This window comes from Hipposideros armiger, unplaced genomic scaffold (assembly GCF_001890085.2).
Source record: "Hipposideros armiger isolate ML-2016 unplaced genomic scaffold, ASM189008v1 scaffold_3, whole genome shotgun sequence".
NCBI lineage: Eukaryota > Metazoa > Chordata > Mammalia > Chiroptera > Hipposideridae > Hipposideros > Hipposideros armiger.
In genome coordinates, this window is record NW_017731353.1 from 2421814 (window position 1) to 2434188 (window position 12375).

The window sequence follows — 12375 nt, forward strand, 5'->3', positions numbered from 1 at the left end:
TAGAGCTGGAAAGGTTTTCAAGGTTTGCCCAGTTCAGTCCCCACATTTTGCAGCCCAGAGCGGTTAAATGACTTGTCCAGAGTCTCACAGAGGCGCTAGAGGGGGAAGATGACACCTCTGTTGCACTCCTTAGTGATACATTTATAGACAGTTAACATTTTTCCTTTTTTCATTCACATCTTGGGTGTATTCTTTTTGATAGAGTCTCTTCTTTAATTTATATAAAAAGTAAAGGTAGCATCTGATCAAAAAGAGTTCTAGAGCAAAAAAAAAAAAATGCCTTTTCTGAATTGCTTCTAAGAGCTGGCTTGGTTTAAACCAGCTATTCTTACCGACTTCTCCCAGCTGCCTTTCGCATCCTGAGCTGCTCTGCCGTTCATTTGCAGAGAGCAGCCACTGGGTGGGTCTCACACTGGGCTCTTCTCTCTACAGCCCTCCCCGCGCACAGAGCAAGCAGCTGCGGAGAGCTATGTTTGTACTCAGCAGACGTTCTCAGTTTTAGGGTGTGATCCTGAAATCACATTTATGAAACTGAAAACATTTAGTGTTGCTTTAATAATAAAGCTGCTGGTTTTCCTCTTCACGTGGGAGAAGGGAAGTCACGGGTAAGGATCAAGTGGCTGCAGCGAGCAGGCTGAACTTGCGCCAGTGGTTTGGCTCCCACTGAGCAATCTTGGATTGGTTGATCATTTTAGGTGATTGGGTTTTTACATGCCAGCCTCAATACCACATTCTCCCCTCCCCCTTATACGTGACACATGTCTAATCTGAAAGAGAAGTGTGCTCTTATAAGAGCTGAAAAAGAAGAGAAATCACGCCGAGTTTCTATGCAGCCTCTTCTTGTTTCTGCAGAACTTTCATTTTCATGTCACATCTCAAAATCCTACACTTAACCCAACTAAAATTACATTAATTTTATATATTCCTAACTCTCTTTTAGATAAAAGAAGAAAGACATCTTTGTTAGTAGGCATTGACCTTGAACTTGGGACCTCGACGGGGACTGGCTTTTTACCAGAGGTAAACAGAAGCCATCCAAGACACTGTTTTCTCTGCAGTGTACTTCTCTTCTTCTTCCACAGCCACACAGGAGTTCCCTTCAGGGAGTTTTTGTCAAAGCTAGAGTTACCGGTTATATGCTTCCTAAAATGGAAATAGATTAAGGGGATTTCACCTTTGTCATCACTGCAGATGTCACCTTCGATGCCTTGATTTTATTTGTGCCAAAGAAGGCGAGTGCCCGGCTCCTTTTCATTGTCTAATTTCGGGCTGAGTCAGGGCAGAAGGGCTTTCAGTCGTCTGGCCTTACATTCTGGAAACCAGCTGCCATATGGCTGTGGGGGACAGCAGGTAGGATCTAAACATTTAAATTCTCCAGTTGATTCATGTCAAAGGAGAGGGATAGTCACCTGCTATCGTTATGCCTCTGAAATAACAAATCACTACCATATATCAATGTATAAAAGAGATCCTTCAAACTCTTTAGCTCCTGTATTGCCCCTTAAAGAATTTAGAAAACAGCATACGCCCTTGCACATATTTAAGTTGCCATCCGAACATTTTGGTCATAAGTTTAATAGCTACAGTGGATATAATTTCTGGCATAGTGTATATCTGCTTTAAATGTGTTTGTCAGTTTTGGTTCTGGGTCTGGTTTTGGTCAAAACCTTAGAGTTTTGTAGATTTGACTTATTCAATTTATGGGAAATGCCCTCCATGTAACCTCATTGGCCCAGCCAGTCTTCACTTTCAAATCAAATCAGTCTGGCTTTCTGTTAAAATCTGGCTTCATTTTTCAATTTAAAAAGTGAGTGTTGATAGTCATCTCTCTGACACCATGTCTTCTGAAGGTTAATAATAATTCTAAGATAGGTAGGTAATAAGTAGTTTAGTTGATAGACGTAAGACCTGCAGCATTGCCCTGGAGGGGGACGTGGGGAGCTCCGCCTTGTGTCAGATTCCCTCAGGGATCTCCAGGTGTCGGTCAGCTGATGCTCTAGGGGCCCTTATCGCCTGGGCAGTTCATCAGGGTTTTGGAATGGATTCCCGCGGGGAGTCCATTCCACTAGAATCTGTTGTTTTCTCTGAAAATATGGGAGATCCTGTGACACACTTTTATTCAGCAAGTCTCTATTTTCTAGATTCTCAGAAGGGTGGGTTACTTCTGCAGGTGATCGATTAGCCTCCTCTTAACCAGTTTCTGTTGATGTTTATAAGCTACGCCAACAGGAGGCTTATACTTGCCTGCCCCAAGAAAGCTAAGTGTGGTAGAGTTGTATTATAGTAATTGCCTGGAACCCAAAGAAACTAACAGTCTACCAGATACTGCTGGTTCAGGCGATGCTGTGGTATAAAGAAAGAGATATACTGTATTAACCCAGAAGGAAATCAAAGGCACAAGAGAAGAGGCTTTAAAATAAAAATGTTGGCAAAGTATGCAGTTGCCCAAATGTTCATTGATCTGGCTTAGGTGCTGAACCAGGGAGATTTCAGGATAAATAAAAGACATGGTCTCGTCCTCACCTAGTTTATTATTTCCTTTCTTCTGCTTACTTGGGTCTTCATTTCCTGGTTTCTTGAAGGCAAGCTAAAGGCCATCGGTTTGAGACCTTTCTTTTCTAATATCTTCCCTTCTAAGTATTGCTTTGGGTGCATCCCACAAATTTTGATCTGTGTGCTTTCACACCATTTAAAATACTTTCTAATTTCTCTTTTGATTTCTTTTTTGAGACACAGATTATTTAGAATTGTGGTAGTTTCCACATATTTAGATATTTCCCTGACATCTTTCTGTCGCTGGTTTCTAATTTAATTCCACTGTGGCCAAAGAACATCTCTTTCTCCTTTCTTTTGATCAACTGAGTATTATTTGTGATTCCATTTTATCTCTTTTGTTGGCTCTCTATTGCTAATGCTTGCTTTAGGAATTCTAGTACACATCTTTAATTTATCAGTGCCTATCTCAACTGATACTATATCACTTCACAAATAGTTAAGAATTTTAAACAGTACGCTTCCATCTCTCTCCTCCCAGCCTCTGTGCTACAGTTTTCACACATTTTTACTTCTATATATGCTATAAACCCACAATACATTGTTTTATTTTTGCTTTAAACCGTCGCTTATCTTTTAAAGAAATTTAAATAAGAAAAAAGTCCTTTATATTTACCCACACAGTTACCATTTCTGGTGCTCTCCATTTCTTCCTATAGATCCAGATTTTCATCTGATATCATTTTCCTTTTACGTGAAGAACTAACATTTCTTATAAAGCAAATCTGCTGGTGATAAATTTTTCCAGTTTTTGTATGTCTGAAGTCTCTATTTTACCTTCCTTTTGGAAGGTATTTTTTTAGGTATAGAATTCTGGGTTAACAGTTTCTAATGGGAAGTCCCCTGTCATTCTTAGCTTTGTTGTTCTGTATGTATTGGGTATTTTTTTTCTCTAGCTGTTTTTAATATTTTCCTCTTTATTTTCAGAAATTTAATTGTGGTGTGCCTGAATGTAGGTTTTTTTGGGTTTTGTTTTCTTTTTTGATGTTTCTTATTATGCTTGGTGTTTGTTGAGCTTCTTGGATCTGTGGATTTGTAGTTCTTACTAAATTGGGGGGAAATCTGGCCCTTATTTCTTTAAATATTTTTTCTGTCCCTACCTTTATGGATTCCAGTTATGTATACTCATATATCAGCCTGTTAGCGGTTCTCCCACAGTTCACTGATGCTCTGCTCATTTGTTTGTTTTGTTTTGTTTTTCTCTCAGTGTTTCATTTTGGAAAGTTTCTATTGCTATGTCTTCAAGTTCATTAATCTTTTTATTCTGCGTTGTCTAATCAACTGTTAAAGCCATCCCGTGTATTTTTCATCTCAGACATTGTAGTTTTCACCTAGAGTATCTGCAGTGTCTCTACGTAACATGCTTGATCTTTCCATTCTTTTCTTGAGCATATGGAATACCGTTATGTCTTCTAATATCCTTGTGTACTAATTATATTGTTATGTCATTTCTGGGTCAGTTTCACTTGATTTAATTCTGTCTTCATTATGGGTCATCTTTTCCTGCTTCCTTGCATTCCTGTTAAATTTTTATCTTTTTGGTTCCTGGAGAGTTCTGTATTCCTATAAATGCTCTTGAGCATTATTCTGGGGTATAGTTGTTTTGAAACATGCTGAGCCTTTTAGGGCTTTTTAAAGCCTTGTTAGGCAAGAATGGCCTTTAGTGTAGGGCTAGTTTTGCCTCACTGTTGAGGCAACCACCCTCTGATACCCTTCCTGAACCTCCCTATATTAGGAGGTTTCCACTCCAGCTGGTGGGAACAGGAGCAGTTCTTAGTGTGGTGATGCCTTCGGATGGTTCTTTTCTCACCCTCAGGCACTTTCCTCGTGTGCCTGTGCTGTGGCTATGGGGGCCCCTCAGCATTGCAGCTCCCTCCTGTCTGGTACTGGGTCCTGCAAACTCCAGCTGCCCTGGCCTCCCAGCTTTATCTCTTCAACCCTGAGAGACTGTTGGGCTCTGCCTGAGTACCCACCCTGTACACCGTAGCCTGGAAACTCCAACCAGGAAGCTAGGGCAATCATAGGGCTCGGCTCATTTGTATAGATCTCCCAGGAGTCACTGTCCTTTCTTAGCCAATGTCTTAAAAACCATCGTTTCAAATATTTGGTCTGGATGTTTAATTGTTATTGGCAGGAAGGTGAGTTGGTCCCTGTTATTCCATCTTGGCTGAACCCCCTGAATTCATAACTCAGTTCTGTGGTATGTAGGAGTCCATTAAATTAAAAGCTAGTTAGTGACCAGCTAAATATGGGATTTCTCTTATGTTTGTAGATGAGGACCCAAAACATGACTGCCTCCTCCCATTTACCAGACTTTCAGTGCCTAAAAACAAGATTCATTTTCATAAAAGGATTACTTATTTAGTTAGGGTTTGGGGCTCTGGATGGGCTCTTCTTTAGTATTGTTAAAAAACAAAAATCAACCGAGTAAATTTAGAGATCTAATTGACTTTATTAAGCAATTCATGGATTGGACAGCATACCACCTCGCAATTAGAAGGGCACTCCGAGGGGTTGTACAAAATGCAAGGTTTTTATAGGAAGAAGGGTGAGGAAAGGGAGCTATTAACAAAAGAAAAAGGATTATTTTGGGACCAGGACGTCATCTTTCCTGAGGAAGGGAATGGCAAGGGTTTTTACCATGCAGATTACCTCTTGCTGCTTTTTTCTGAGCGGGATGGAGAGGGCCCACTGTGACAGAATGTTACTGGTGCTTGACAAGAAAATTCCAGACTGGTTGACTAAGATTATGTTTCTGGTAGACGCTGAAACTGCAATTAGAGCAGATATTAAATCTAGGTTTGGTATCATGGGCTTTTAGCACAAGTGATGCCATTTTGGGGCTGTGGCTTTCTCTTTACACTATTAAAACTACAATACTTAGTTGCAAAGCGCCCCTCTCCCCACCCAGTGCTTTTTGATCTTTCCAGGTTTTCAGTGGACCTGAGTTGCTAGCTCGAGTTCACTGACTAAGACACTAATAAATTGAAGAAAAAGTAAAAATAAAAAGATTACCAGGTTAAAGGGCAGACTGTAAATAAAGGATAATTGGGACAGTGCCCAATTTGAAAACAAAACAAAAAATTAATTTTAGTTGCATGAACTCACTATCCTTTTCTAGATAATGATAATAAAATAGCTAATAGTCATGTCGCCAAAAGAACATCCAAACCTACAGAAAAATTTTAAAACAGTTAATTTGAGCCAAAGTTTTTTTTTTTTTTAAGATTTTTTATTGTGGAATTAGGGGAAGGAGAACAGACAAGTTGCTGTCCTTTTGTTCTTCGATCTAGTTGTGGACGTTGCTTCGCTGGCCCAAGTTGGCACCATCATTGTGCTCTTCCTAGGCGAGGCACATCAATCACCGGCTTCTGGACGGCCGCTCACGCAGGCTGCTGGCCGCTCACACTGGCTGCTGGCTACATACGGTAGCCCATGGCAGCCCACTGCCACAGGGGCTGCAGCCTACGCTGTTGCCGGCGACTCACAGCAGCCCAGCTCCAGGTCGAGCTGTTGTTCAGCATCTTAGCTGTGGAGGGCAGTGTCACTGGCACTTACATGTGGGATCCGAACCGGGGCCCTCTGGCGTCCCAAGCCAGTTCTTAACCATTGTGCCCCTCAGCTGGCCCTTGAGCCAAATTTTTGAGGACATGCCCAGAAGCAAGAGCTCAGCAGATTGAGAAAATGCTCCTAAGAATGGCAGATTTGCATCTTATTTTATACATTGGAATCAAAGGAGAAGACCAAAAGAGTGTCACGTGAAATCCGTTGATGGTAGATTAAGGGGGCAGGAGAAAGCAAAGTGGGGAAATCTCTAGGATTGGATAAAAAGCAAACTGAAGAAACACACACTTCTTTTACATTGGTGGGTACAGGAGAGTTAATAATTAACCTTTACAGCACATAGAGATGGTTTATGGGCAGCAAGAGAACAATGGAGGGCTTCTGTGGTCTGTGCTCTGGCACCAGTGATTGTGCCTTCAGGGAGTCTAGAAAAGAAAATTACGTTGACATTTCAAAGGTATGTTATCTTAGATCAGGGATCGGCAAACTTTTGAGATGGAAGAGCTGCCAGGTGTCAGCAAACTGCGGCTTGCGAGCCACATGCAGTTTTTTGGGGACATACATGTGGCTTTGAAGTAAAATTGAAAATGAAAATAAAACTGTCATAGTTTCATTTATAATATTACTTTAAATTTTCCTTATTTGTAAACATACATTTATAGCTCTCGAATAATTTTTAAATTGCTGTGAGGGACAGGATTGGCTCTTCCAGGGGTCGGCAAACTTTTGAGACGCAATGTACCCGAAGAGCCTCATGTGGCTCGTGAGCCACAGTTTGCCGACCCCTGGCTTAGATGCATAAGAACAGTGGACAGACTCATTTAAGGTAAGACTGACCTTTGCTGAGGAAGCTGTAGGCCTGGGATGTTCCTGCCCAGTTAGGAGATTTTATGTTAAAAAAAAATTACATTTTGTGTAATTACTTTTGGTCACTGAGATTGTCAGTTTTATTACATAGCCCCCTTTTATTACATAGCCCCAGTTATCGAGTGCTCTATATACTGTTCTTAGAACTTTATATATTATCTAATTTAGTCTTGAACCAATTCTATGAAGTAACAATGTGGTTCTGTTACTATTCCCATTTTGTACATAAGGACATTAAAGCACAGAGAGCTAGAGTAATTTGACCAAGATCACACAGCTAGTAAGTCATGGCCAGGACTGGAACCTGGGGTCTGGCTCCAAAGACTGTACATTTAATCAACACACAAAACGGCATCTAAATAAGGTCATTCTTAGCTTGGCTGTCTTGCTATCCCCACTTGTGTTTTCTTTTCAAATAATTGTTGTATGTATGTATGGTCATACATGCTCATGGTTCAGTTTCACAAGCTATGAATATCCATTCAGTGAAAGGAAACCTCCCGGCTGCCTTTGGCCCCTCAAACCCCCCAGGTGCCTTCCTTGCACCAAGCCATTTCTTCAATTTTAGTGTCTTTCCCTAGATACTCTTCGCGTATACAAGCTTAGAAATAAATGACAGCATACTATCTATCCCCTTTCTTCTGAACCTTGCTCTTTTCATTTAACAAGATATTTTTAAGTCATTCCATAGTAGTGTTAACCTATAAATAAAAGGTCAGAGTGAGAGGCAACAAGTGTTTATTTGAGATCCAAAAGAATAGCTAATCAGGAAGCACTGATTCAGGCAGAAACCCAAATAGTGTTCTGATTAGAAGATTAAAAAAAAGCAAGGGGTATTCATGAGAAAAGGAAGGGGAATAATTACATGAATTACAGTACTGCTTTAGGCCCAGTCCAAAGACTGTTTTGCCCAGTTTTAACGTTCCAAAGGTTTGAGGGGTAAGGCCTACAAGGCAGTTCCTCTTTGAAGTGGCTCCATTTATCTTATAATTATTTTTTACAGTAGTGCATATAGAGCTGCCTTGTTTTCAACAGCTGCATACTCGTAGGGTTCCATAGTATGTGTGTGCCATAATTTATGTACCCACTCCCCTTTTAAAGGACTAAGTTGATTCCAAACTTGTGTTGTTATAAACAGTGGTGCAAAAAATATCCTTAGATTAGATAACATGTATATCATATATATATATATATATATATATATATATATATATATCTCATACGTATGTACATATAATTTCTCACGTGTGCAAATGTATCTACAGATTAAATTGCTTACTGTGGAATTGCTGTTAAAGGTTTGTGCTTTTGAACTGTTGGTAGCTAAGACTAAATTACTCTTCAGAAAGGTGGTCCTGACGTATACTCTCATAGCAGCTTATGAGGCTGTACGGTTCCCCATACTCTTCCTGACACAATTTATGAAACTTTTCTCATGTTTTTGTTTTTAGAATAATGGTTATGAACACGTATCAAAGGGTCACCTTTGTGAGGGATGATGGTAGTTGGTCCCTGCATTTGAATGCTAGTAAATTAAGAAACAAATGAGCAAAGATTAAGTCCCTTTTATTTATAACCATTTACTCAGTTCAGCCCACAGACTTAATTTGTGCCTAGTTCTGGGTACTAAGGGTAGAGACCTGTCACTTGGTCCCTGTCCCCCAGCAGCTCACGGTGTATCGGGAGACAAGGCAGGAGAAGTAGGTGTGATATGGCTTGCGTTGTGTTACACATAATTGGAGCAAATGGGATCATAGAACAAGGAAAAGAGTATTAGGAACTGTTGCCAGGGACTCTCGATCGTGTTAAACTTGATGGTGAATGCCATCCCAGAAACAATCCCTGTGGAGAGGAAGAAGTTGGGCTCCTGCAGACGAGCCAGCAGAGGGTGGATTCAGTGAGCCTGGAAGCTCCTCTGGACGTTGCCATCGGCACCTCCCTGCAGAAGTGCAGGGCTGCAGGCAGGGAATCAGCCGCCTGTGATTGGACGTTGCTGGTTGGGGATAATGAACTTGGTAGTGTCGGCTGAGGCGATTGGCCGTGCCCTGCTGCAGTGAGAATGCAGACTGGATGCTCGGGTCTCGCTTGTGTGATGATCATTAGTTGAGCGAGGACAGTTGAATAATTGGGAGCTCGAAGTTGCTTCTGCCTCTGGGAAAGGTCTGTTGGGCTATTGCTTTTCTTTTTTAAAAAAGCCAAACATTTGATCACCATCTACCTGCAGAAGTGAGTTTTTCTTGAAGAAGCTCTGGCTGCTCTCTCCTCATTGCCAGCAACCCAGCGGGACTCTCTTAGAGTGAGCTATTTCTCAGGCCAGGCACGACAGCAGTGCTAGTAAATTTGAAAGAGCAGGACACAGCCACTGCATGCAGAGCTTGGAGCCTTACAACTCCCCAGGCTAGCCTTCCAAGCAGCGGTGTAGCCAGTGACCCTTGGTATTGTGGTCACATCCTGCTTCAAAAGTGACCAGTCACCATCGGCGACGTTGGGAGAAAGCCGTGATGTTGCAGATGCTGTGGCATTTTCTGTCTAGCCTTTTCCCTAGGGCTGGGTGCCAAGGCTCCGAAGAGGGGAATGATAACGAAGTCAGAGGCACCCCAGCTGCTGCTCGGGGAGACCAGATGGCAAGCTTTTTGGGGAAACAGGATGGAAGGGCTGAGGCCACGGAAAAGAGACCCACTATTTTGCTGGTGGTCGGACCTGCAGAGCAGTTTCCTAAGGTAATGGCAACCTCCAGAGGACCTCTTACTTCAGGGGCTGGTCTAGGAACATTTTCCTGGAAAAAAAAACTGAAGTGTGGGGAAGAAGAGAGACTTTTAAATCAATCAGTTCGGTATTGGGGACTGGGGAAAAGGGTTAGGCAATGAGGAACCCAAGTCTTCAGTCCAGAACCTTTCTGCGGTCATTGTAAAAGCTTTATTACCCTACTGACCACTTCACTCTGGCCATTTGGGGAAGGAAGGTTGAATGCAATCGAAGACTTGTCCTAGATTTGTCACTTTTCCCCCAGAAAGCCATTTGAAAGGAAGGGACAAACGATTACAGTGTGTCTTATGTCTTAGTATATCTGAACAACGCAGAGAGGACTGAGCTAAGCGGGCAACAGAGTGAACATTCAAAGTTGAACCCAACATCCTGAAGCTGGGCAGGCCCGAAGGTCAGACCCCTTGCCTTGGCGGGCAGAGGGCCTTTGGGTCTGGGAGGAAGGGAATGGTCAGAGGAGAGGCTGGAGTCTCGGTGCAGAGGCCGGTGCCTCTCTTGGGTCTGCGGGTCTGTTGAGTGCCAGGGCCTTCTGTCCATCTCATGCCCTGAGCGTGGGTTATCTCATCTAATCTTCATAAGAGCCAAGGTAAGTGGTGGTACCCCCCTTTCATAGATGAGGAAACTGGGGTACAGAAACGTTAAGAAATGTGCCCAGGGTTAAACAGTTAAGGAGGGGGAAAGGTGATATTTCACCCCAAATCCGTCTGAAACTTTGCCCTGCACTGTCTCACTTTCCCCTAAGAAAGTAGTTTTTGATGGGACCAGTTAAGTTCTCAGGATTAGAACCGAAGGTGCCGCCTGGCTGAGATTTCTCCTGCCTGCAGCAGGAGTGACCTTTTTCACCTCCTGCGCTTCCGTTATTTTGACGCTTTTCTCCTTTCTCAGGATAAAAACCAACTAAAGAAGGAGATTCTGCCCCATGTCTGGCACAGTGTAGGTTCCTAAAAGATATTTGTTGAAGTGAATTGCTATGTTTAAGAAATAAATGTTCAGTTTTTCCTTTGCTAAGTGGGAGGGACCTTTGATGCAACAACTTTTGCAGTCATTTAGGATTAAGCACGGGGGAGAACTCTTAGCCTGTGATGGCCTTGTCTTGGTTGGCAGGGATCTCAGAGTCTGTGTTATGCTTAAGATATGCTGCGAGGGGTGTCACTTTCTACCTTTTGATTGTTTTAGACAAGCTCAGAAATGGCGGTGGCGCTCTCTTTTGTGAGGAATTTTTATCTACAGACCTGCTTGCCTTGTGGCCAAGGGATTAAGGGGTTGGCTGGCTCCCTTTTAAAGTCACCTACTTTTGACTTGAATAATTAACTGCTCCATTTCTTAGACTCATACTGGCACCTCTTGCCAGCCCTCCCCCAGGGTGACCGCTCACATCAGGACTTTTGGTTCTGAACAGTTTAGGTCCTGGCCTGTGAGGGCAGCTGAACCTGAGACACACCTTTCACTGGCTCTCTTCCTCAGAAGGGAAATGGATCAGCTGGCTGGGGGGTGGCGGGAGCCCCAAGAGGGAGATGGATCTGCCGGCTTGGTGTGAAGCAAGAAAGCGAGCACATCTGGGGAGTGTGGACTCTTTAAAAGCAGATAAACTGAGAATCAAAATGGTAGGAACGTTTCTGCAGCCCGCGTCCTTTTCCAGTGCCGCTGTTCTTGAAGGTAGGCTTTGGGGTTGGTGATTACTGGCCGATGGGGCCTAGCCTCACCATTTCTCTCAGGAAGAGGCTCCCAAAACATTATGGAAACCTTATAGAAAAGTTCACGTTGGTCCTCAGGCTTCTCAGTTTCCCAGGAGCACCAACTTTGTTTTGCCCTCACATCCCGCATTTAAATATGTCTGCTGGTGAGTCAGGCCCCTGAAAGCTTTTATTCTAGGAACTGTTCCAGTTTTCCCTTTTATGTTCTTCTTGCAGTTAATCTGCAGTTAGAGAAGAAAGCCATTAGCCTGGAGTGGGAGGTGCTCTCAGCGGCATTCAAGCTTTCAGTTCCTGAGAGGCTGTCTTTTCAGAAGCTCAGAGAATTTTGCTTATTGTGTGTCTGATTGCCAAGTATAGGCAGGTTTCACTGGAAACCAGCTACACTGGGCTGTCATGGCAACCTGATCGTCAAATGACACTGTGGCCACAGCAGCAAATGAGGTTCGAGAGCCTTAGGGGTGGGTGGGGCTAGAGCAGCCGGATGCTGGCACGACTCCTTCACATATTAATGTTTTGGCTTGGTCTGAGTCATTGCAGAGGAGGGGGAGATACTCAATGACATAATACTGTGCTCCCCAGGTGGTGCACCTGCCCTGTCTTACTCATGGCATCCCAGCACGTACAGGAAGCACCTGTTTTGTTGGCATGGAGCAGAGTGGTAGAACAAGGAAAGCTTGTGGCAGCATTGGCAGAATGGAGGGCGAGAAGATGCTCCTGAGACCAACTGCTACTTTACAGATTGAATGAAATTTGATACCACTAAATTCTAAGGGATCTAGAGTTGCTGTCATTGTTCCCGAATACTAGTTGTTATACGAATGGACATCAGAAGAAAGGAAACAAAAGTAGATCTGGGTCACAAAATTAGAATAAGAGCAGAGAAGAATCACAGACAGCTGGAGGGAGGGAGAGAGAGAGGGAGAGAGGGAGAGAG

General features: G+C 43.0%; 1 protein-coding gene across 5 annotated transcripts in view; it reads left to right on the plus strand.

Moving 5' to 3' along the window:
- The window catches only part of SLC25A25 (solute carrier family 25 member 25), a 36426-nt gene that overhangs the window by 10088 nt on the left and 13963 nt on the right, over nt 1-12375 (plus strand). Inside the window, exon 1 of one of the 5 annotated variants that reach the window (XM_019637007.1) lies at nt 9051-9704. The exons of 2 other annotated variants lie outside the window; for them this stretch is intronic. In XM_019637007.1, coding sequence (XP_019492552.1) covers nt 9486-9704 — 219 coding nt within the window. In that variant the 5' untranslated portion in view covers nt 9051-9485. Of the gene's footprint in view, nt 1-9050; nt 9705-11975; nt 12180-12375 lie in introns of those variants that run through there. 2 more of the 5 variants (XM_019637016.1, XM_019637042.1) reach the window with 2 other exon arrangements.